Source organism: Acipenser ruthenus, chromosome 5, assembly GCF_902713425.1.
Source record: "Acipenser ruthenus chromosome 5, fAciRut3.2 maternal haplotype, whole genome shotgun sequence".
Lineage (NCBI taxonomy): Eukaryota > Metazoa > Chordata > Actinopteri > Acipenseriformes > Acipenseridae > Acipenser > Acipenser ruthenus.
Genome location: NC_081193.1, coordinates 85295743 through 85322744, shown reverse-complemented (window position 1 = coordinate 85322744; position 27002 = coordinate 85295743). Strand labels below are relative to the sequence as shown.

General features: G+C 37.7%; 1 protein-coding gene across 16 annotated transcripts in view; it reads right to left on the bottom strand.

Moving 5' to 3' along the window:
- Positions 1–27002, bottom strand: part of LOC117402468 (neurexin-1) — a 389183-nt gene that overhangs the window by 199942 nt on the left and 162239 nt on the right. For 9 of the 16 annotated variants that reach the window (XM_059024690.1, XM_034003625.3, XM_059024682.1 and 6 more), the window contains 6 exons: positions 26601–26804; positions 23846–23872; positions 12039–12161; positions 3533–3914; positions 2885–3075; positions 2212–2385 (listed from right to left, as the gene is read on the bottom strand). In XM_059024690.1, the coding sequence (XP_058880673.1) occupies positions 2212–2385; positions 2885–3075; positions 3533–3914; positions 12039–12161; positions 23846–23872; positions 26601–26804 (1101 nt within the window). The remainder of the gene's footprint in view (positions 1–2211; positions 2386–2884; positions 3076–3532; positions 3915–12038; positions 12162–23845; positions 23873–26600; positions 26805–27002) is intronic. The other 7 variants (XM_059024684.1, XM_034003638.3, XM_059024689.1 and 4 more) reach the window with 1 other exon arrangement.

Sequence of the window (27002 nt, the reverse complement as noted above, 5' to 3'; positions counted from 1 at the left end):
GCCTAGGGGATTTGTTTATTTTAAGAGCTCCAAGTCCCTTTAACACTTCTGCCTCTGTTATGCTAAAGTTATTTAAAATTGGATAGGAACAGGTCAACATGTGGGGCATGTTGTCCGTGTCCTCCTTTGTAAAAACCTGTGAAAAGTAATCATTTAATATATTTTGCTATTTTTTTTTCTTCGTCTATGATTTTTCCATTTGTGTCTCTTAGACATTTAACCTCCTCTTTGAATATTCTCTTGCTGTTATAATATTGGAAAAACATTTTGGAATTGGTTTTAGCCCCCTTAGCAATATTGATTTCTATCTCTCTCTTGGCCTTTCTAGCTTCCTTTTTGACTTGCAGTTCCAAGTACTCTTTCTGTGTACTTTGTTTTTGGTCCCATTTAATCGCTCTATAAAGTGTCATTTTTTTAATTGATCTATTAAACCATTTTGGCCATTTTATTTTAGATTTAGATGTGTCTACTTTTGGGATGTAATTGTTTTGCGCCTCTAGTACTACTTTTTTAAAAAACAGCCATCCTTTTTCTGTGGGTGTTTTCTCTATTTTACTCCAATCTACTTCTGTTAGTCTCTGTTTCATACCTTCATAGTTTGCTTTTCTAAAATTGTAAACCTTACCTTTAGTCATTAATTTGGGGGTTTTAAAAAACACTTCAAAATGAGACCATGTTGTGGTCTGAGTTTGCCAATGGCTCTCTGACCTCTGTTTTAGTTATTCTGTCTTCATTATTTGAAAAGACTAAATCAAGGCATGCCTCCCCTCTAGTCGGTGCCTTGACAAATTGCGTTAGGAAGCAGTCATTTGTCATTTCCACCATTTCAATTTTGTCCATCGTGATCCCCACCGGGTTCTCCCATTTTATATGGGGGAAGTTGAAATCCCCATTAGTATGGCTTCTCCTTTTCTACACGCATTTCTAATGTCATTGTATAACAGATTATTTTGCTCGGTGCCTGAATTTGGCGGTCTATAGCATGCTCCTATTATTATGCCCTTTGAATTTGTGTCCATTATTCTGACCCATATTGATTCGGCGTTGTTTTCTTTGTCCAGATTTAACACAGTGTGTACCCACTAATATTATATTAATTTATATATATATATATATATATATATATATATATATATATATATATATAAATGAGGACATGTTGCATGATTTGTCAATGTAAATTATATGTAACTGTAGCATGCTTTGTGTTCTTTGTAGTGATATTATTATTATTATTAATAATAATAATAATAATAATAATAATAATAATATTACATTAAAAAAACAGTACAAAAAAATGGAAATACAAAAGCATGCACAAGCAACTATTTCAAAATAAGGAGGTTAGAACAAAAGTGAATTATCTTCACTTTCTTCTTAGTCTAAGGATTCAAAATGCTCTCTTGACCATAAATAATCAATGGCATATTTTCTCAAATTAATAAATTGATACCCGGGTAGTAAAATTGGACCCGGGTCATGTCGGGTAATTTAAAACCTGACTGGTACCCAGTTTTCGGGTACCAGTGCTGACCGCTATCTAATGTTACATTCATACAGTCTCGCTGATGGCCTACTGTGAAACACACTGCATGCCACTGATTATATATATACATCAATAGGTAAAATAAACAAAGCTACAATGTTTACATAAAACAAATGAATACATGAAGGGGGTGAAATATATTCAACAGGACACATGATCCAAAGAGATGTTTAGTGCTTAGCAGTTGTCTGTGCACTATTTATGGTATGAATGTGTATCATGTTTGTGCTATTATGAAATAACATGAATTCTATAATGTGTCAAAGCCTCAAAGCCAAAGTGCATGAAATAAGAGTTTTCTTTTTTGTATTTTCGGTATTGTCTGAAAAATATATATATACAGTAGGGAATACATTTAACAAATGTGAGAAACACATTTAATAGACTATACTCTCTCCTGTCATTAAGGAAGCATACATCAGAACCACTCAACATAAATTATTGAAAGCATACTGCAAAAAAAAAAGTAATAATAATAATAATAAAAATGTTATCAATAAACTTTTTGATTTTTTTAAAATATAAAAATAAGACGAGAAAAAGGACAGTATTGCATGCAATTAGCAAAACTAAGTTTGCTGTTATAGTTATGCTTCCAGCACAAGGGCGAGTGGAATAACACATTAGGAGTGTTTTGGCACTACAGAATCCACAGACAAGTGTACCTTCACATCCTCTGTCAATCTGTCCCACACATGACAGTGCGTCGGAGATCAGGTCTGGAAGACGCCCGTTCAAATCCACAGAAGCCAGGCATCCTTGGAAACCCTCCTTTGCATGCACCAGCTTGGGCAGATCTTTGTACATTTCTTTGGCAACCCCACCAACAAATAAGTCCCCTATTGGATGCAAAAATAAAGGCTTAATTCATTGACTACAGTTTTTCAAATCTAAATGTACTGTGTTCCTATATTTTTATAAAAGGGGTGGCATTACATGGTTATTACCAATATTGATTTGGCTCTTAATCTTCATAATTTAAAACGTTGTGCCCAAAAAGTAAAACTACTGTAATTGGTTATTGTAGTTGGTGTTGTGCCAAAACCCTGTCATGTGCTTGTACTGCCCTCTACTGGATTTATGATCAAATTATTTATACAATGTGCTGACATTCCATCAGTTTTATTTTCAAATCTCCTGAAACAAATAACTGGTGTAGTGTTCCTCTGCTGACTAGAGTAATTTGACTAAATCTTGATTGATACTCATATATGTAGCATCCTTATTGTTAATTTTTTCAAGAATGACATTTTTCTCTGTTATTTACATCTTCATTTTTTTTTTTAAACGATTAAGAGTTACATATTTTGATATTTTAGAATTAAATTAGAGACATACCTTTAAGATCAAGATTTTTTGCTCCCACAGTGGTTTGGGTTGTCACTTTTGTATCGATCTTTACAGTGTGAAGATTGTTTGTTTCTCTTGAAATCATCACATTGTGCCATTGATTGTCATTCAAGGGCTTGTTAGAGTTGCCTTTGATTAGATGAGCACCGTTACCCAAGTCAGAAACATAGTGTAAATACCTAAAACAAATAACGGCATAAAGATATGATTAATGTGTGTGTATATATACAATTATATGCATTCTCCTGCCGTGTTTATTATTTTATATTACTAGAAAAGTGATAATTACGGGGCACAGCTGGTATGGCAAACCAACTCTGCCATATGGTACTGCTTTTATATAAATTATGATTAAGGCTAGCAGATGGTTTCCTGGCTTGGACTATGTCTTTATGTATATTGTTGATTGCAAACTGTTGGCAGTATTTGCACAGCATCTGGCCTGGCTATCAGTTCAAGTCTGGGTTATAAACGCAGAGCAGTCAAGCCAACATAAAAACAAACAAAAAAAAAACTATGTTATGAAAAATACAAATTAAGTTCAGAGAATTGCACTGGATTTGAACAGCCCCTTTTGGTTTCAAGACTTGTTGAGACAGTTGGAGAAACTTCTACTGGAGTTCTACAGCCACCTACCCTTTAACAAGCTCCACCACAATGAAGTCATTGCCATCCCCGCTGTTGAACAAGATCAGCCCGTCGGAAGACGTGGTCTTGAACTGGAAAAACAGGTGCATGGAGTAGTAGGCTTGCAGTGTAGTGAGGGCCACGTAGCTAGATTTAGACTTGAAGGTAACTGGATCAGCGATGATGTTTTTGAAGCCAATCATGGCGTTCAGCTCACAGTATTCGATGTCACCATTTTTACACAGATCGATGTATGGCATGCCGTTCAACGATAGGCTCTGCAGGTGGCCGATGAAGTTGGAAGGCACTACAGACATGTACCGTCGCTCAGTCACAATGCCGGTTTCTATGTTGTGAAATTCAAGCCGTGTGTGGTCTCCAGCCATTTGTCCTTTAAGCAAACAAAACAACAAAGAAGGTGGTTATTCAACGTGTGGATTTTAGAATGCCTGTTTCATAGACTTTGCCTTAAAGGAATTATCAGACACAAAGAACATCTGTTTTGGGTATTCATTTAGCCACCGGGTGGCGACAAACATCAGCTGAGCTCTTAAATTAACCTCCTGAGTAATGTCCTTGAAGGTTTGTGGCTTCAACATTTTGTTTTAGTTTAACAAAATAGAATAGTTTAAGCTTAAATGCTTACATTTTTTGCACTGAGGGAAAAGCTTGAGAATTCTATATTTGCATTCAAAGGTTATTGATAGCTTGCTGTTTGGGTAAGCCCTGCCTCAGCTCACTCATTACCTGCTCCAGTAAATATCTGGTGAAGTGGTAGCTGTGGTAATCATTTAACTTGTGTTAATTAAGCTGGGCTAATTAAACTTTCCATATTTAGTCTTTCAGCATTGAGTATCCACTGGAGATACAGCAACGAAGGAGCCTGCAGTGAAACAGGCTGTGTTGGCAAACATATTGCAATTCATTTCAAAGTTTTAAACTAACCATTAGTCCGCATTTATCAGCCCTGATAAACAGGAAAGCAAATCATTACTATCACACTTTAATTGTTATGTGCTGATTCAAAGCCTGGATGCTTTTTTATGTAATTATGTGCCAGGACATTTCATGATACACAACTTCAGAAGATGTTTCACAACCTCTGATACAATATATTACAAACATAATCTCTCTCTGCAACTCAATTGATAAAGCCTTTGCTTATGACCTCTGAGGGCATTTGCACAGTATCCTGCTATCAGGTTTTAGTGCTACAGTTGTTAAGGGGTTTTACAACGTATTTTTCTATTACTAAAACTGACTTAAAGTGTTACAGAACACCCTGCACAGTTTACAAGAAACGCATTGCTTTACCTTCGTAGTGTCCCATTATAATGAACTGGCATCTCGGCCCATTCAACTGAATGGAAAGGCAAGGGCTGGACGCGACCTGCAAACCATATGGTTCAAAGACAAATGTCTTACCATTCAACTGAAGAGAGAGCTCTGTAGTGGAGAGGTACGTATGTGTCTTATGCTGATGTCAGTATTATTAACTCATCAGCCGCTAGGAGGAGATTCATTACACTGTGTTGTCTGTACCGCAGCATTATATTTTTAAGCATATTGCCACATCATGGATATAAATCAGCTGAGCTATACAACGGAAATGTTCATGAACAGGAGGGCGCATGGACTGGGTACACTGCGATGTTTACAAGAAACAAACTCTATCTCCCGGGGAACGTTCCAAAGTAAAAATGTCCTAGTTTATTTACCTATGATGTGTGAATAAAAAATATACATGTGTATCAAAACTATCGAGAATATGTAACAGAAAAAAAAGAAAAAAGTTATACGGACAACAATGAAACAGCAAAGGTAAAGCAATACTTTTTTGTAACATTTAACTACAGTTAATCCATGAACATCCATACTTATATTTATAAACAGCCTACTTACAGCATGTGCTAGTGGGTAGGAGGTTCCCTTTGGGCTGCAGTAATAAACATGCCAGTAACAACCACTATTATCAACAAGCTCAATTATATAGTAAGCGATGCCTGCAGTGAATGGAGATGTGTTTAAGAGGCTTTTTGCTAATGGCTTCTAAAACAAAATGAAAATAATTTAGTTTCCAGATTATGGGCTCTATGTATCATTGATTTTGCTTTCGTATACAGTACTATTACTTGACTGATTACTTGTTAGAATATGTTTTGCTGAAGGACAAAAAAAAAAGTTTTTGACCGATTCAGATTTTGCTGCTGACTTATTTATTTTCGAAAGGTTTTCTCATTGTGCTGCAGCAGCACTCTGCGGTTTTTTTTTTTTCTTTTCTTTTCGTGTGTGTGTGTGTGTTTACAGTCTGGCACTGGTCCCTGTGAATTTATTTTGTTAGTTATTTCGTTCCATGTTTTGTTTCTTAATGTTTGTTGGCCCTGCAAGTGTTAAACAATATTTTCTGTTTTTTTTTCCATTTCACTGACTAACAGGTAAATTTTGTCTTTGTGGAAATTTGTTTTCCTTTTCTTTTTGGCTGATGACATAGTTGCATCAAGGTCGGAATCTGCAGACGCCATAGCTCTATTATATTTGCCTACGACTTATTTCTGTTCACTATACCAATATTCATTTATCTTTGTCAGAAGGAAGTTCTAAATCTTGACTTTTGGTGCTGCAAATTTATTTATAATGAGATGCAAATTCTGATCTCTCCTGTATAATGAGCAGTAATTAACTTGCAGTGATATTACAGTAGTTGGTCACGAAAAATTCTGCTTGGCACATTGCACGCAGAAATTAAACGAAGGACGGAGGCTACGAATTTGCAGTATTTACGAACACGTAAGCAATATTAGTACATAGAGCCCTATAAAGCTTTTGAGGGCATTTCCGGTAGGATTAGCTGAGACGATGCATGACATTAATACTAATAATAATAGTGTAGCAAGCGTGGAGCGACGCTGGCGTGCACCTCGTTGACTCATGAACAGCCATCTGGTGGGCCATCAGGACCAAGGTCAGGTGTTTGTCCCAGTCCCGCTGGTGCCAGGAAGTCCAAATGGCGAGTTGGGTGGCGAGGGTCTGGTTGAGCCGCTCCACCAAGCCATCACTTTGTGGGTGGAGCGGTGTTGTTCTGGTTTACCGTATGCCGCCAACAGACCTCCCTGAGCACCTGCGCCTCAAAGTTGTGCCCCTGGTCACTGTGTAGCTCCTCAGGCACCCCAAACTGGCTGAACATGTCGTCCAGGAGTACCTCCGCACCAGTGGTGGAGCTCTGGTCTGGCACCACGTATGCCTCTGGCCGCTTTAAGTAGTCCATGGCGACAAGAACGAACCTGTAGCCCTGCTCTGACCGAGGGAAGGGGCAGAGGAAGCCCACGCCAATGAACTCCTGGGGGGGTTCAAACCTGCTACTGTTGAAGCGGAGCATGGGAGCGGTTCAGTGGGACTTTCTAAGTCTCCACATCACGGCGGTGATCCCCATCCCAAGCAGAACTGCAGCAGAACCGCTCTCAGAGCCTGCCCTTGGGTCTTGACGATGCCGAAGTGCCTGTTCCCTGGTCCGCCGTGCACATCTTGCAACATGATCATCTTGAGAGTTTGGGGCACCACCAATTGCAGATGCTTCTGTCCTGTCGCAGGGTCTGTGTGTGCGTGGTGCAGCACACTTTCCTGGAGGCACAGGCTCCCCCACTGAGCCACCGGTGCTTTCAACCCTGGGGAGAGGGCTGAGACCATGTCCCTCACTGGTCGTTGCCCTGCCATTTATCAGCGGAGCAGGGGAGCCAGCTCGGCATCCAGACCCTGCTGCCGCTGGACCTCACCCTCTGGCAACTCCAACAGGGGTTCCACAGCTGCAGTGGTGGAACTTACCCACTCGTCAGGGGCCCACTCCTCCATCCGTGCACAATGCCCAAGGGTGCCGGGACAGGGCATTCGAATTGCTATGCAAGCGGTTGGCTCGGTGCTGGACGGAGTAGTCGTACCCCTCAATCCAGTGGGCCACTTGTCCTTCAGGCTTGTGGAAATTGAGTAGCCACTGCCGGGAGGCATGCTCCATGCGCAGATGGAATCTCTGGCTGTAAAGGTACGATCTCACAATCTCCACATTGCTTGCATCTGTATCCAGAATTAAGGCCTCTTGGGGATTGGGGAACGGCAAGACCAGGGCGTCTGCGAGGGCCTTCGGCAACTCTCCAAAGGCGGCAGCACAGTGTGACCCCAGGTAAACTGGCCCCTTTTCTCTGTTAGGCAGTGCAAGGGCCTAGCAATCTGGGCAAAGTCCTTAACAAACCAGCTGTAGTACAATGACCAGCCAGTCTTTTACTACGGCCATGTTGGCAGGGTCTGTGGCAATGCTGTCCGCCCCAATGATAGGGCTGAGGAAGTGCGTTTTCTTCTGCAACAGGTTGCATTTCCCCTGGTGGAGTTTCAGCCCAGCCCCCTGGACGTGCTCAAACATCACCACACAGCCATCCGGGGAACTCCAGCCAGTACACGCTCCATCAGGCGCTCAAATGTCACTGGGGAACTGCACAGTCCGAAGGGCATCTCTGAAAACTGCCACAGACCCTGACCGATGGAGAATGCGGTCTTCCGGCGCACCTCAGGAGCCAGCTCGACCTGCCAGTAGCTGCTCCGCAGGTCAAGGGAGCTGAACCAATGAGAGCCTGTAATACAGTCCAGGGCCTTGTCGATTCTGGGAAGGGGGTACAAGTCTTTACATGTCACTGCTTTGAGCTTCCTGCAGTCCACACAGAATTGCCGTGACCCACCCTTCTTCTGCACCAGCACAGCAGGTGCAGCCCACAGACTGACCGATGGCTCGATAAACCGCGGCAGCCATTTCATGTATGAGAGTATCTGCTGCCTCCCGTTTAGCCAGTGTCAATATGGTGCTGTGCAAGGCTGGTGCGGCTACAGTCCCCCCCTGCAAAAATGTCTCTGTACCCCCTCAACAGCTCCCTCAGCTAGTCCTGTTGGGCCCGAGAGAGACCATCATGGCTCCATCGCCACAGCGCCTCAACCGCATCTTTGGCTACAGAAGCACCAAGGGCGTTACGCTGACCTTCACCCCAGAAGCAGTCCTGCTGGTTGGCAGTGGAGGCGTTATATGTCGCGAAGCAGAGCGGTCGCTGTCATCTGCTTCTGAGAGGCCAGGTCCTGCCCCTCTGCGTCCAATGAGCCCTGCTCCTCTTCGGGTGATGCGACGACGTTGGCTCGCTCAGCCGGCTCTCTTCCCCTAGTTCCTGGTCCACGGTGAGCCGAAGGCAGTCTTGGCCGATGAACACAGGCTCAGCAACCAGGCTGAGGGTGGCCCCAACTTTGGCCAGTAGGCCCAGCCCTAGAACTTGTGTTCAACTAGGAGGCTTCCTAGCTGAACTTTAATGTACTGCCATCCCAGCATGGGAGCGACTTGCCCAGTTACTGTTTGGAGGCAGACCTCGGCGGGGGCCCAGTTGTGGTGTTGTCCGCCTCTCCCACTTGTCGTCACTCTCACCTCTGCTACCATCTTCTGTGGTGCCATAGACCTGCTTCATGGCCCAGTCTCGACTGCCCTCCTCGAGCACAGCCTCGACCCGTTCGGCATGGACCAGGGCCTGCTCTAGGGAGGTTGGGGCGGCAAGCTGGACCTGCAGTCAGGGCAGGGTGGGGCCGGCGGCTTGCGCTGCCACTGCTGTCCTGCAACATCCTTTCCAGCTCCTCCGTCATACAAGCAATTTCTTCCTCCACAACGCGCTTCTGCAGGCTGCACAGCCCTCGCCCCAGTATTGGGAGAGTAAGGTAAGTGTCCCAAGCCAGTCTGTGTAGCAAAGCAGGGCACTTAAAAGCACCATTTTCAGGTTATACCCAGGAACAAGACAGATACACTGGATTTAAGATGAGGAACTGTTTAATTATAAACAGATAGTAGAAACCAACAAGCAGGCAACTGCTCCTCAAATGAAAACTCTCCAGACTGCAGGAACAAACCACTTCCCCACTCCTGAAGCCCCTACCACTGCTGACAGTAACATACCATAAATAAAAAATAACACATTTTGCAATAAGAACACTCCATATAACAACAACAATCACCGTTAACATTAACACAATAATGAACAGTAATTTAACAGACAATTGACATTTTCCCCAAAACCCTGCAGTTCCAGCATCCTTTGCGCCTCTATATAAAAATTAGCTACTGTCTGCTTGAGTAGCCGCAGTGCCAGTTCACGCCAACAGGTGGAAGAAGAGAGCAACACCAGCCATGCTCGTTACAATAGTCTTTCCAACTATCAGTGATAGTTAATAAAAAAGAAAATGGAGTGACTTCCCACACATAATAATAATGTTTTGAAATTGGGTTGAATCAGTGAAGATATATTACGATGGTGGGAATTTTGCATAATAAGGAATTCACTGTTTGACTTGTCTGCTCACTCAATTCAGTTATCCTCCCCCTCGGATCAACACTGCAGAGACAATGGTTTTTGGTCTATGTCATCTCCAAGTAAGACTTGTGATTGCTTAGATTTTTTTTACCTTTTCAACAGGTCATGGATCAACTAACAGTGCACAATGGCAATTCATCAGCCAACCAGTGGCCTGTAAAAATTAACATTGTGCATATTTTATCTACAGTTACTTCTATCTTCATTTTTTTTTAACAAGCTGTTTTCAATAAAACATTAGTTACTCAAGTGCATCCCTGTGGTAGTAGCTCTTTGCAGGTAAAACATTTTGTGTAAAAGAATACTACAGCTGTACCACACATTTCCTAAATCGCTGTCTTTGAATTGGGTATTGATCATATTTTGAATTAAACGGCTAATGTTCTTTCCAGCACGTTGTTGTGAATGACTGGTTGAAATTTTCATGGACCTGGCGACCATGTAATGCCTTTTAAGAATGTTCGTGAATTACGAAAATCTGTCACGCATGGAACAATGTCCATGAATTACGAAAATCTGTCATGCATGGAACAATGTCCATGAATTACGAAAATCTGTCACGCATGGAACAATGTCCATGAATTACGAAAATCTGTCACGCATGGAACAATGTCCATGAGTTATGCCTTTTACAGAAAGGTTTGAAAAATACTTCAGCATTACCAGCAGTGGCAATGGCACCAGGAACTAATACAGCACAGTGGTTCAGGTATGGTAGCACACCTAATGGACCATGGGACAGCAATGAATTGGCAGTTTTAATGGGTTTGTGAGATACAATATTAAAGCAATATAGCACAACAGGGTGTGTGTCGTTGTGAAGCCAACTGTCTTCATCTGCCTGAGAAGTGTCAATATCCCACAACAGCACACACCCTGGTAAAATCCAACTCACAAAATAGGTTGAAAGAGAACACTGGCAATGTCCTGAGATATGACATCACATTGAAATGAATAGGAGGGCAATCCTCATATTGTATAATTAAATGTTACTATGGAGCTACTAAAGGTTAATTGCATTGGAGCTGCTCCTGTGCATCCATTTTATTTTGCTGGCGTATGTCTGTGTATTTGCTTTTGTTTTAATTAGTTTACTGCTGTGCATGTCGATTCAAGGAAAATGTATGTTAAAATCTGAATTAAGGATTTTAGTTATAAATATATAATATATAAATATATATATATATATATATCATTTTTATGCAACTCCGAGCAACGTCTGCTTCTTGAACGCGCCAGTGTTTGAAGCGTTTAATAGTTGCTTGTACTGTACATTGTGCATGTGTGCATAGCACATTAATAGATAATCTCTTGAATTCACTGCAACCCCTCAAATTGTTTGCAGTCACTTCTTATGGGAGGGCCCTCAAGTGATTATTTATATAATATGCAAATGCATAGTTGTTGCAACGCCCACAGTATGATGGCATTAGACTGCAAAAGCTGAATTCAAACGCAGCATCTTGTTTGTTCTCTGAACAGGGTGGGGTGCGGCAGTCTATATAGGTGGTACTTTCAGATGCTAAAATACATGAAATGAAATCCATTCAGAAGGTCTCTGTTGCTGGCAGCATAAGTGAGCATGACATTACTAGGCTTGTATTTATATGCACTTGTAATACACAGCAACCCATATGTAACACAGATAACTTTGACATATGCATACCCCAGCCCCAAGGCTTTCTGTGGAGAAGGTTAAAAGGAGTGAACAAAAAATGTGGGTGTGATAATAACAGTCATACCTTTGGAAGCCAAATAACTGAAATGCAATCATTTGTGTGTTCTTCGTTGAGTAAAATGAGAACACTAACTGATCTGGAAAGCAATAACTTCAAATCAATGTTTCATACTTTCCAGTCCAGCTTGTAGACATTTATAACACAGCAGGTACGTGAGTGTCGGTACAGCTTACAGTAGACAATCGTTTTGAGTAATCGGTACACTAAAGAAGGCCCTAGCCAAAACATTTGTCTGCTTGACTTAGTTTCTTATAGTTTGAGCGCTTGAGTAATTTGAAGGTATGAATGACCAGTAGTGCATTGTTCACTTGGCTGAAACTGAGAAGCAAACCCATATACAGTGCTGTGAGACAAGAAAGAACATTATATTTAAAAAACAGGTAATGGATGGACTACCTTCCACAGGCTGTAAATCATCCACAGTCAGCTTCAAACTCTTTCCCCGGCGAACAACACGAACTGTGTGCCATTCATTATCATTGAGGTTATAGCCAGCGAAAATGGTTTCCGGGCCCTTGCCTGTAGGATATTCCAAAGAGTGGTTAAGCATACATTCAGTGTGAAAAAATGACACCTCAAAGACACAGTCCACATGGGTAACAATTATAAAAACAATAACACACACACACACACACACACACACACACACACACACACACACACACATATATATAGTATACTTATTTCATTATTCCAGAGGGTAAACATAAAATTACACAAGAAAACTGTTGCTTATAGTAAAAAATTATGATGTATTTGGTTGTCACAAACAGGCACAATCAACATGCAAATACAATTTTACAACAGCATTTTTCAATTTATCTTGAATTGTTTGCATGACCCACATTTTGCACTCATTAAAATCTTATAATTTTTTATTTTGTTTGTTTTGTTTTGTTTTGTTTTATTACTTGCCGAAATATTGATTCAGATAAACTGGGTCAGACTTTTTGCTTTCCTCACACATTTATACCTGATTTCTAAACCTTTTGTTCTCCAATAATAGTAAAAGAGAAATAGATAAATAAAACAATGGGCAGTTTATTAAAACCGCTTGTCAATTTTTCTTTTTTTAAAATTAGAGAAAACCTTAACAGAATTAGTTTAACAGAAAATACAATTTTACAAATTGGTTGATTTATTTTGTCTTTTAATTATTATTTTTTTTTAAGTTGCTTTCTAATTTCCATTCAATTCCATTTAGTATGTGCACATTTGAAATGAATGTATACCAACAGTTCACTGAGACAGTGACCTTGTTTACAGTGTGGTCTTGAGGTGACTGTCTATTCAGGGAAGAATTTATCTTTTTGACACTTCGGTTTAACACAAGAATTGCTAAAGATAATTATTTATAACTGGGCTTTACCTTGCAGCCTCCAATAATTGATTTATGACACACAATAACTGGGCTTTACCTTGCAGCCTCCAATAATTGATTTATGACACACACTGGATCAAAGACCATTTATAAAAGTCATAAAGGAGACAGGGTTGATGAAACAATTAACTCTAAAGCGAGAGGGAAATGATGTGTATATATTTAACTACTGTACTGCATGGTGATATATGATCGTCAATGTCCCTCTTCATCCAGGTAAGACAATCAGGGAAACAACATCTAGACTTATTACATATCTAATTACCCCAATGGCATTCCTGCATTACTATTTCATGAACTATTCTTAACAAAAGATGGTGTATTTACATCAGCTGGTAGGCTAATTGAAATGTCCCCTGGGTCCTACTGATATTATGTTTAATATTGTCTTTCACAGTTTAATAACACAATACTGCAGGTCATTTAACTCCTGGTCTTACAACTCTATCTAACATCAACGATAAACAATAAGGACCACAGGTCAGTATCTATATTTTAGAAAACCCATATGTAAATAGGTTCAAACAAATATGTACTCAATTCTAGAAAATATATATATATATATATATATAAACCCATATTAACTCAGGTAATCATATTCCCTCGGTGTCTGACTTTCAAGTCGCTGGATAATGATACAGACCCTTTTTGAAGGTAATATACTGGACATTGTTGCATCATTCTAATTAGTTTATTATATAGTGATGGTGCTGTCCATTCAAGAAACAATATCTATGCGTATATTTATTTTTTAAGTACATGTAGCACTGAATCCATTGCTTGGTGATGTGTGGGATAGGAATCTCTCCTTTCGGCTTGGATAAGTGTTTGTCTTTTCAGCACAATCTCATCACAAGCCACAAGGTGGGGACATTGAGGTTTATTTACAATCTTTACTGCAGAATAATCTTTACATATTCAACAGCAAAGACCCCATTGAGAACGTTGTTACCTTGAAGTTTACTAAAGGTGACTACACCCAGCAGATGGTGCTGTCCACGAATGTATAATAATAATAATAATAATAATAATAATAATAATAATAATAGAGGAATAACAAAGGGTCAGACAGAGTCTGAATTAATTGCTATTACATAAATCATAAATGAAAGCTGCCAAATCTGTTGATAGTGCCTGTTAATGAAAACATAACAATTCCTATTGAAAATATACCTTATGTACAATGGAACATACATGTTATATGTACAAATGTATTAGAATATATTCATTTTTAATATAAAGCACTGCAACACAAGTGTTAGAAGTGTCCATAATTGTTCAGTTTAAACATTTCTCCTTTCACTCATCAACGTGTTAATACAGCTCATGTTAAATGTCATTTAGTATCATGAATGTAGAAAGGAATTTGGACTGTGATCTTATTTTATTATTCACTTTATAAATAAACATATGACCTTCACATAATAAATATGTATTCTATATGATCCAGGCATAACTTTTTTTTTTAAAATACAATATTATGTCCTGTGACTGAGTAAAGAAAAAAAAAAAAAGCACCCACAATGACTTTGGAGAATTCAGTCATCCCAGAATACACCAGTCTGATTTACAATGTAATTCGAACCCAATTGAACCCTTAATGGAACTAATCGGAGCGTTTTACTTATTTTAAATAGTTGGAGATTTCAAGTTAAATATAAAATTATATAAGGAACTTGAATTCTCCAACCTTTTGTAAGCTAATCAAAAAGTCAAATTAAGCAAATTATTAGTTCAATTAAGGTTTCAATTAAGTAATTGAGAGCTCGGTTGGAACAAAAACCAGCAGGACAGTGGGTCCCCAGGACCAGGATTGAGAACCACTGCTCTAAATCACTGCAAGAAGAGTGATTTAAAAAAAAAAAAAAAAAAAACATAACAAGTGCTCTGGCTTTTCTGTTTGTACCACATCATGGATCGTTTTTGCTGTGTTACCTGTTTGACAATGTGGGCAATAATCCTGACACTATCAGTGCACTGAGTGGTCATTTTAAAAAGAGCTTTGAAGCAAGTTATATCTGTAAAGGATTTTCAGGATGTTACCCACGAAAAGAAAAAATACAATTACCTTATTTAACAGTTGTAGCAGCACGTGGGGATGTGGAATGCTATATTTAAACAGTTGTAGCAGCACGTGGGGATGTGGAACGCGACATTTAAAGAGTTGTAGCAGCACGTGGGGATGTGGAATGCTATATTTAAACAGTTGTAGCAGCACGTGGGGATGTGGAATGCTATATTTAAACAGTTGTAGCAGCACGTGGGGATGTAGAATGCTATATTTAAACAGTTGTAGCAGCACGTGGGGATGTGGAACGCTATATTCAAACAGTTGTAGCAGCACGTGGGGATGTGGAATGCTATATTTAAACAGTTGTAGCAGCACGTGGGGATGTGGAACGCGACATTTAAACAGTTGTAGCAGCACGTGGGGATGTGGAATGCTATATTTAAACAGTTGTAGCAGCACGTGGGGATGTGGAACGCGACATTTAAACAGTTGTAGTAGCATGTGGGGACGTGGAATGCTACATTTTTTGGAACTCTTTAAATGGTGCTTAACGCAAGATTAGTTCTTCCATGTAAAGCATATAGGGGTAGATAAACTAAAGTGTTGCGGCTGTCACAATAGTCGCAAACCAGTTTCAAATGAGTCGGAAGTCTAGGGTGAAATGTACTACACAGGCGTAATGCTGTTTGTGACTTTTTAGGGAATGCTTTTTTCTTTGCGGTTCAACCATTAGATGAATATGTAATTATGGGCATTCCTGCATACATTCTCAAAAATGGGGTGGAGATGAGAGTTCTCAAATATTATAATGAGATGTACTAAAGCTGCCATAATTGCAACACTTACAATTGCATCAATTTGTTAAGAACTTTTGAAAGCACGCAATTGTTGCTGGCATTTCCCAGTCTGCCTTTTCTCATGCGTTGCCAGTTGTGTTCAATGCATTTTTGAGGCGAACACCCAAATACCTATTTTTCCCTGAAAGCAGGGCGTACTTACAAGCATTGAAAACACATTTCTATACATTTCTAGTTTTCCCAACATGTTGGGAGTAACAATAGACTGCACACATGTGCCACTAACCCATCCAGCTCATTCTGGACATCTGTATAGGAATAGGAAACACACCTATTCTATTAATGTGCAGGTGGTTTGTAATTGTGCACAATTTAGCACTGCACCCCTGACTAACTTAAATAAAAACGGACAGTATACATTTGGCTTATAGGCTACCCATGATAGTACGAATTAGTGGTATAATGCAAAAAATTTTATAAGGAGGACAGTCAATTCATAATGCGGCACCATGATCTAGTTTGTGGTAATTGACTAGGCTACTAAGTAGGCCATGTTAAAAATAATATTAATAATAATAAAAAAAGGCTAAAATCGTTCCGTTTCAATTTAAAATAATCTTTTATTCACATTGTACTGCAATGTGTACAGTGTAGCAGCATGATTTATTTTGTGTTATCGGTAGCCTACAGCCTAAAGTAAAAAGAAAGTGCGCTATATGTTAATTTGATTTTACTACTGTACTGTATACTGCATAGGCGTACTGTACAGATTTATATTCTTTTTCATAATGTAATGTGTAGCCTACCCACAACAGTTAGTAACTACCCATTAATGTTATTTCAGCGCAATGATTTATACATTTAAAATTTGAGCACTATAAATGTATAGACAAACATATCCGGTTTAGCGAGGGGCTACTGTATGATTATGAAAAGCTTTTTGATAGAAACACATTTTTTATTTGGGAAGGTGGGGGCCCCACTATAGAATCTGATGTGATTTAACTGCCTTTCATTATTTATTCGAAACAATGTCACACGACTCTCACAATGCTAGAGAGCTCGCTAAGATGATGCAACAAATAAATTGCGGGTTTCTTTATTAACATATTTTCTCTTAGTACTTACGACAAAATGTATACATTGTGAATTGTTGAAACAGAAATGCAAATTTTGGTATGTTTGCGCAGCAACTGGCCTTAGTACATCTACCCCATAGTGTTTCCCCCCCATGCACACCTGCATTTCAACACTACCTAAAGAAGGCACGCATATGGAAGGGACTCTGCTTTTCCATCGACATGGCTCCTCTGGTTTGTCTTTTTCTATTCGCAAATCCAAGTTTATATTTTCTTAATTATAATAATTAGCCACATTTGTATCTATTGTGTGCGGTAACAAAGCACTGATGAAAGCAATTGGTAGTACAAGCAAAATCCAATGTACAGTCCTGGTGGTACAGACAAGAATAGATGAGGTTCATTAGAAGGTAGCAGTGAGTATTGCATGGCACAATGCATTTTCATCAATTGCAGTTACAATATGAGGGGACCAACCAGTTGTTTTTATCCACCAGATATGGTATCCCAGAATGCCGCCCTGAAGAAGCACATCCGAAATGTGAGATGTGCTGGCTGAGTGAGATGATACTGTGTGAATGCAGCAGCGGCAGTGAACAGATGATCGCTCAATTCAAGTTCTTATCAGACGAACTCAAGCCAGAGCAAATTGTGAGTGTTTAGCCAAGATCATGGGCTCCAGATTTTTTTTTTTCCCTATAAATGTGAGGAAATCATCCATGAAGGAAGTCCTTCCACAGCTTTCTCAAACTGTATCAAATGTTGCTGTATGATACTTTTTATGATGTGACACCACAAAAAAAAAAAAAAAAAAAAAGTGTTAAAAGCTTGTTTGGAGAAGCATGTAAATGTAAATCTCCTGTTACCATTTACTTTTAATCTCCTCCACACAAAGTTAAGAATGATTCATGCTGTTGATGATTCAGAGGTTAGAAAAATCAATGTGGAACCATGTAGTAATTAAAGTACCACAAACAAGTGATCAATCCAGTGCTTCTAGCTAGTCTGGTTAATATTGACTGCGCATTGATTTGCGGGTTCAAACAATATATCCACAGCCAAGTATTCTTTTGCTAAACACAACAGAAGATTTATTTTATGCTACTGTTCCCCATATTTCTGTAAATTTTAATTTCAGCACACTGACAGAAAAACACAGTTCTGTGACATTGTTGCTTTAAATAAGTAATAATCATTGCAAATACACTTGAATATAATTAGGTAATAAATTGCAAATTGATTTTGGTTAAATGCAGATTCTGCACAAATACCTGGAAGTGAAAGATTTTAAAAAGAACATTGCTATTTTACTTACATTTTAAAAGCATGAGGATCCAATCTTAAAACTGGCATGCAGAATGAATCCCACCAAAACAAATGTTTAACATGTAGATGTCAATATAAGTCGCTGTGTAGGGAATGGTATTAGGCAATTCCTATAGGAACTAGTGGTGCTGATTTGTTTCAAGCATATTTAGCAGTAAGGGTACAACAATAAAACAATTAAAAAATCGAAATATTAATCAGGATATTGAATTCAAAAGTGGTACCCCTTGAAACCAAGGGCTTCAATTTTTTCACCAAATTTTAGGGGACTTAGCAATGGGCTCAGATTTTACCCCATTACAGTAAAAAACAAAAAAAGTAAAAACAGCAGCTGGGACTGCCACTCCCCCAGCTTTCTTCCTGCCCTAGTGTCACTTCCACACAAAGTACAAATACACAGCCTGGACTGTTTAGCACTGTGGTGTCAATTCTGTTACAAATGCCTCAGTAAGTACTGTACTCAGCTACAACAGAGTGGCATAGCTGTACAAAGCATGGAGATGAAGATTCCATGCAGAAACATTCTGCTGGAAAGTGGTCTTTTGGGGCCGATTGTCCAACCATACTATAATTCCACTGAAATCCAAGCCCTCTTTATTTTGGCGGATTACTCTATTTATTAGTGGAATACCATGTACGTTTATAGAATATTTATTTGCTTACTCTACCTTTTTTAATATCAGATTGTGTGTACTCTGTGTAATACTCTACTGCTGTGCTTTTCAACCACAGAGGCTGCTTCTGAAAAGACTCCTAAAAGCTGACATTTTAAAGTGAGGTGGTTTTAGAAAGCTACTAGATATTTGCAACTGCTCTTCCTGCCCCATTTGAAACAGTGGCAACTGTGAGTTAGTAATTACAGCTTAGCACCACTAGTGGTGATTTTTAAAACCACCACACTTCAACTTTCCTACAGATGTCAGGACTGCCCAGTCCCTGAGCACCTTCCGGCACCTCCTCAAGACTCACCTCTTCAGACAGCACCTGTAGAACTCCTCTTTTCCCTCTGGACACTTTATCACTCTTCCTTAATGCGCTTTACTTGCTCTTATCTGCTCCCTATTTTACTGCATTTAATCCTGTTCTTCAGAGTACTGTAATCTGTCACAAGTGTTATTTAACCTGTAGTATTTTGTATTTAATTATATCCTGATGTAACTATCACTGACACTGCTATCTGCTCTGTTATTGAATCGTATTTTGTAATATACTTGTATTTGCTAGAACCGAAGTCATTGTATTTTATCTTGCTCTTAATTGTATTAATACTTATACTGCGATTCTTGAAATATATTTTTGTTTACGACTGTAAGTCGCCCTGGATAAGGGTGTCTGCTAAGAAATAAATAATAATAATTTTTCAGAAGAAGACCAGTGGCTTAAACATTTTTTTCTGGAATATTTAACAAGCATTATGGTTAATAATTAAAGCCAAAACGACCATCTATATTACCAGAGAACACACCTAATATGATGTTAAGCAAGCAGGTAAGAAATGAAATACTATGAAAATATGGATGCTATAAAGCTTGCTTTTAACTTTTAATCAAGACCATTGGAACAGTTTTATTAGAAACACAAAATGAATACTTTATACGCTTTTATTCCATTTAACAGTAGAAAAGGACTCAGACTGATGCTTTCCATGAAATGGCTATTCCAAATTCTAGTACCGTTTAACATTTCCATACAATGTTGGTGCAGAAATGTTGTAAGTCAGTCAAACTGTGTCGTACTGTGTGCTGTATTACTCATTAAACATACTAAAAAGTATGGAAATATGAGAGAAGAGTAGCAGAATTACTTACAGTAGGGGTTTGCGGTAGTGTAATTGACTAAGAATTTGCAGGGGCTGCATTTGTGTGTGTACCATGTGTGTCTCTGTGTGTGTGGGTAGTAGAGATGTCCTGACAGCCATCACACTGACATCCCATGCATGAAGGAAACACAACTCAGATTACATTGAGAAAGACTTCAAGTCAAAATGTTTTTTTTTGTTTGTTAAGTTTAGTTTGGATTTACTAAACAGTTAAGGATTTTGAAAACATAACATGAGTATTTACTATAATATATATTGCAAGACACATCAGCATGGTAAGAAACCAGGGTATATTTAAATACTGATAAGCTGGTCTCACTTGAGTTGAGGACTGGAAGAACTTGATTTGAGCAGTCATACACCTGGACACATCGCTGGGATATATTTCAATTTATGAGCTTCTGGTTCTTGTCTTCGGTACAGATTTTTTTTTTATTTTTTTTTTTTTATCAGGTCATTACTGGCACCAATCTCCCCATAACCAGCTTTCTGACCTGGCTTCTAAAGATCTCAAAGAGCACTGCCTGGTAATGACAACACTGTCTTTCTACGGATGTGTAAATTAAATTTGCTCAGGAAAGCTCTGGTTCACATTTAAAGAGTATTGCAAGCTAACATGGAATTCAATTTGTTGCCTCAGATGTAATACCATTTCTAGAAGAATCACTTTTTTTTTTTTTTTTTTTTTCGATTTAGCAGAAACAGATTATGCTTAAATGAAACAAAAAGCTGGTTTATTTTGACTCCAAGCAAACCACCCTACCTTTATTCACTGCATGCGTATCTCTCCGTTAAGACATACGATTATAAAGGGACTTTGCCATTTTATATATATGAGAAAGAAGTCACTAACCTGTGTTTACAATGAAGCCACTTTGAATCACCCCCAAATGATTACACACAATTGCTTCTGTATTCATATAGCATGCATAGCTCTATTGTGCCATACTGATGGCTGGTCAATCAGAAACTAAATGCATAAACCATCCATAAACAGTTATCTGTTTCTGAAATATGCACGTGAGTTTATTTGACCAGATTTACATGTGTCTGCTGAAATAAGTCTGTGATTCTGAGTGCATCTCGATTACACACTACCATATCTGTCATGCCTCTTTGTGATTGTTATTTTAGGAATTAATTCTGAGCAGTGGGGAATGAACTAAAAGACACCAGGCTTTGTCCTTCGATTTAAATATAACCTAACAGCCTTTAAAGTAATGAGACAATGCAATGTATTGACGGACTGGGGTATTATTTGGAGTAAGGAGAGCAGCACTTCATTCTAATTAGTCTCAGTTGTTAAATAAATAGTCCTGAAATATGTGATATCCGCAAAGTGGGGAATTAATTTACACACACACACCAAAAACACATTGTGCTGATTCATTGTACTGCTAAGATCCATTTTGGAAGTCACCACAGACAAGCCAAACTTACTATGCTGTACATACCTATACATATTTCTGACACTCCTGTAATACATTCATAAAACATGAAGGTTTATTTTCTTCACAAATGTACTGGTCTCTGTATTATTGTGTTGCTGCATATGTGTAATATAAATGTAGTTTATGTAATACAAGTACAGGTATAAAATACACATGTTCTTCCAGAAAAAAAATTCAAATAAAACTTGTGTTACGAAGCTTGAAAACAAGCAAATATTTTTCAAAAATGCGTGTCTTGAAGATTGGGCATATACTGGATCATTCAATCATAAAAGCAGGCCAATTCAAATGGATGATTGTGTAACGCATGCAGGCTGTTTTTTTTTTTTTCTTTCAGCGATTACTTAAGCACAGAAGAGGTAGTGAGTGATCTGTGCAAAACAATTGCTGCGGGGGAGGAAGAGAAGGAAATAGCAGGTCTCCAGTGAGGAGGGGTCTATTGGTACTCAGATAAAAGCATCCCGGGTGTCAGGAAGGTAAAGCATACTGCTTCTGCAGTTACTTTACATTACTGATATTCCATACCTCAGAATGCTGGTAGGGCCAATTCCCATTGACATAAATATCACAGGATAATACATGATAGACTTGTAGGTAGACTACTGAATGACTACCGCATGCCGTTGTTTCTTCATAGGAAAAGAAAGAAAGAAAATAAACATATCAAGTCTGGTCTTTCTTACTTACCTTGGTCCCAGTTTTGTGCATGCTCTTCATTTTTTTTCGGTTGTACGTTCTATGATTAAATACAGTATGTAATACTTACCATACCTTCAGTACCACAGGGCTCGCTCAAGAGTTTTTTTTTTTTTTAGCTGTACAGCTATATTGTAGGAAAATGTCAAGGAGACTGGAGTCATGAGTTGTTGTTTTTTTAAGCTGGAAACAATATGTGTTGAAATCCTACCAAATATATTTTGACATCCTACCAGATTTAAATTCTTATTAGGTCTTAGCTATAGACAATCACGTATCAATAATAATAATAATAATATAAAAAAGGTAAATGCATCAGACCAAAAATAATCAAATTAAATGTAATAGTACATTGTATTCTGCCTAAGTTACTCCAATGGATTTGTGAGTTAATTGATAAAATAAATGAATAATTTTTAATGCTTGAAAGCCCATTACTAATTCATTATGTTAGATGAATAATGCAAGTCAAGAAAGGTTGGTCCTGAAATATTATAATGGACTCAAAGAAAATGCTAAACCTAAGCTTGTTATATATATATATATATATATATATATATATATATATATATATATATATATATATATATATATATATATATATATATATATTATATATATATATATATATAATGGGGTGTCGTGTAAAATAAAAAGCGTTAATATTTTAACGTCTTTTTTTCCAGATTTAACTTAAATCTTGTATTTTTTACCCAAATTTATAGATGTTGTGAAAATAAATATATATTTTTTTAAATGTGTACATTCAGATATAATTTATAGTTAAATATTTAGCTAACTGTTAAATCTTGTAACTAGATTTATAAATTATATCTGAATGTACACATTTAAAAAATAATTTATTTTCACAACATTTATAAATCTGGGGACAAAATACAAGATTTAAGTTAAATCTAGAAAAAAAAGACGTTAAAATATTAACGCTTTTTTTTTTTTTTTTACATATGGCACCCCATATATATATATATATATATATATATATATATATATATATATATATATATATATATTATAGATATATTTCTGTAGTGAATGCTAATACCTTTTTCTTTTTGTGGTTAATGTGGATAATAAAATCACAGTCCTTATTCCCTTTTTACTTTGAACACCCTAATCAATGTACATGCAGTGAGGGAAGAAATGTTCATGCATTACTAATACTTCTGTCTTAGGACCATGCATATTACATGAAGCACTTTGAATGTATGACTTCAAGGTTTGTTAATTAGAAATAACAGGGCGTAAAAAATCATCTGTGAAAGTGATGTTTGCCTGTCATAAATTTCACCCAGACATGGGTCTGTGCAGCCACATAAAAATGGACTAAATGGGAAAGGAATTATTTCCCCCCCTCCTCTTTCCATTTTTTTCCCCAGCTAGCCAGGCACTTTAGGAATGCCCCATTCAACCCCATTTTAAGGTTATGAAATATTCACACTGTTTAAACACTACTGAAGAAAAGGCATGCACATTTTAAAGGCTTATGATTTTTCACACCCATACTTGGTAATAAATAAGAAATATATTATTGAAACACCTAACAGCATTTCTGTTCCAAAGCTTAGACCTTTGCACATATGAAACAATATAGTAAAACAAATAAAATCTTAATTGTAACTTACTGGTATTACAGTTTATCCTGATACAGTCTAGATGGGGAAGAATAGATGAAAGATGTAAATTTATCCTTCAAGGTAACAGCTGCAGACATCCAAAAAATATACATTCCACCCGTCCGGGGACACACACATAAAACATGGCCATTCTATTACACTGTTTTGTATGCACTTAAGCATTAAAGCTTATTTTGTTTGTTTGAATGCGTATATGCTTTGTTAAACTAGCCCAAAAATGCATACATTAGCATAATGTAAAATGATGGCCACTATCAAACAGAGCTACTTAGTAATCAATCTAGGTTTTTAAAGCCTGGTATTAAAGCTCAAGGACGTGTAACCCAGACTGACTGCAGCCTTCTCCAGCCCTGCGAAAGAACACGTCATCATTTCTAATTAAACAAAATACGTTAGGAGTATTCTTTAACAGGCGAGTACAGTGCATGCCACGGCTGGATAACACATCTTTGTTTTTCGTTGTTTGTCGCTAGGTTTCTCAATGGCTTTCTGAACAGATCTAAAAAAAAAAGGTTTTGAAGAAAGAAAAAAGGGAAAAACTACAAACTTTTATTTTTTTAAAGGATCATATACTCATATCGTAAAACTGACAATAAATAAATAAATGCAATAAAATAATTGAGATATATATATAGTAGTGTGCACATTTAGAACACGTCAAGATTTGACGTTTATATCCTTTATATACCTACCTGCATGAAAAACTCTGTGAGATCATTTCAATTTCCGGTCAGTAATCAGTGATATTGAAACAATAGACATTCATGTGTGAAAATATTAGACCACTTTAAGCTTTCATTAGGCATCTTAAACAAGTTCTAAAGAGTCTCATGCATTTTACAATGTGTGTCTATGTGTTCCTGTTCTCTTATTTTAAATGAATTGCATGGGTGGCATATTAAAGTCATGAATTAAATTGGACAATCACTGACTTGCTTATGTTGACAATTTTCCAAGATTCAGTTACAGTGGTTTGATTTCATATGCACCGCAAATCAAAACTAAAATACATTTGAACACAACTATATAGTAATGAAACTTTGAATATGTTACCCTATTTGCTCAAATAAAAAAAAAATAAAAAAATGACATGACTGAAATCTGGTCAAGAAATCCTTTGAGAAAACTGACACCCAAATCTACCTAAGGTTCATTCCCATGTAGCTCAATTTGCCATGTGTCGTCAACCGCAACAGAACAGTGGTCGCAAACAGCCAAGGACCAACTAGTACCAACACCCTGACAGTGAATGCTGTGCTTTGAAAACACATCCACCATTTCAGATGTTTCACACCAAGCAGCTGGCTTAATCATGGAGTACCACAGCACCGCCACCAGGGGGCCTCCATGTGGAATGCTTCATGATCACTGTTTTAGTAAGCAGTGCACACTCTCATTTTTGAGCTGATCTGTTTGGAGGGGGAATAGGGATGTCTCATTTCTATAGCAATTCTGTACATGGAATATTACTTTGCAGAAGCTTTTCACACCACAGGATGACAAATTACAAACATGCTCCCTCTGAATGATCTTTATCATCTAGAAAGCTGTTGGCTCTGTCAGCTACCGGGTAAGCCGAGGACTAGTAGCTTTAGAAATGCATGTGCCCGTTCAGAATGTTAATATAGCAACAAAAAAGGAACATCTTTCTGAAAAGACCTGTCTATACTTTTCTGTATGTGCCTGCAGACAAAATAAGAATTAAACTACATTAGACTAATGTATTGTCTCCTGCATGCCCCCTGCCTAGTTCTTTAAATAACACACAGAAATGGCTTTTTAATGAATCTCTAATGCTTTTACATTGAACGTGAACAATATTTTAAGTGAGGCACCCTTGGTTGTCGATCCCTAGATCAGGGAGACCTAGAACATTGTATTTATTTATTTGTGGCAATTTCTAACAGGTTAAAAGTGGTATACAAAATTGCAAGGTTTGCACATTACAGAGCCGAAAAGCATCTTTGACTGGACTCAAATTACTGAGCTTGAGCAATCAACAAAATAAGACTATGGAGAAACCCAGTGATCAGAAAGCATTTCCACTGTACCAGGGCTGTATGCTTTGTGTTCCCTTGACTGTTTGCTAAGGGCCGCAGACCTTGGCCATTGAAGGGTTATATACCATCTTTTTCCATACAAAGCTACCATTGCACTTACATCAAAATAAATAAAATAATAATTATCATTTAAAAAAAAAAAAAAATGAGTAGACTGAATATTAAAATTAAAAACATGCTAAAATGTGTTAAACAAGCCTGTTTTCTTAGTAGATTGAGAATTCTCTCTTTTAAAAACATTTCTGTTTCAAGTGTTTTTTTCATGTTCTTATTTCATTAAAATGGAAAGCTTGTGCTTTTATTTAAAGATATGAAATAAAATTTTTAAAAAATCAGTATAAAGATTTTTTTTTTTAAAACCCCTCAATGAATTCTCTCATTCAAATACAATTTAAAAAGTCTCAAAGAAACATTTTTTTAAAAGTGTTTAAACCAAACAGGCTTGTCTAAGAAAATAAAATAGAAAAAGAAAAAAAATAAATAAGATGGGTAACTGCATTAATATTTTGCTCATAACCATGACTAATGCAAAAATAAACAAATGATTATTTTTTTAACAAAAAAAAACTCTTAAAAACATGTAGAATATGTACAAGAAAGAAAGAAAGAACGAAAGAAAAACCATTTAAAAAGTGTTTCATGTTGTGTGCATGCTATTAAATGGTGGAGGGTGGCTGGGTTACCTAGGTTGACTGTGAGTCGTACACGTCCTGCATCCAGTTCCAAGCGCAGAGTGTCAGCAGAATCTCTTGATGTTGTGGCCATTAGAATCCCATAGGCTCTTTGAGACCTGAAGCGCAGGGACACGTCTTCTGCCTCAGTGTGCATCACCACTGGCAGCTGAATTTTCATGAACTTGCTTCCGTCATAGCTCAGGATTGTGGCTTCTGGAAAACAAGCGGTGTAAAATAAAGGGAAACGTGTTATTATCTATATATATATATATATATATATATATATATATATATATATACACACACACACACACACACACACACACACGTAAACATGTTATATTAGCCTCCCAAGGCATCGTCACGTACAGCAGATGCTATGCAAACCTCAGCAGGGTTTATAACATGTAT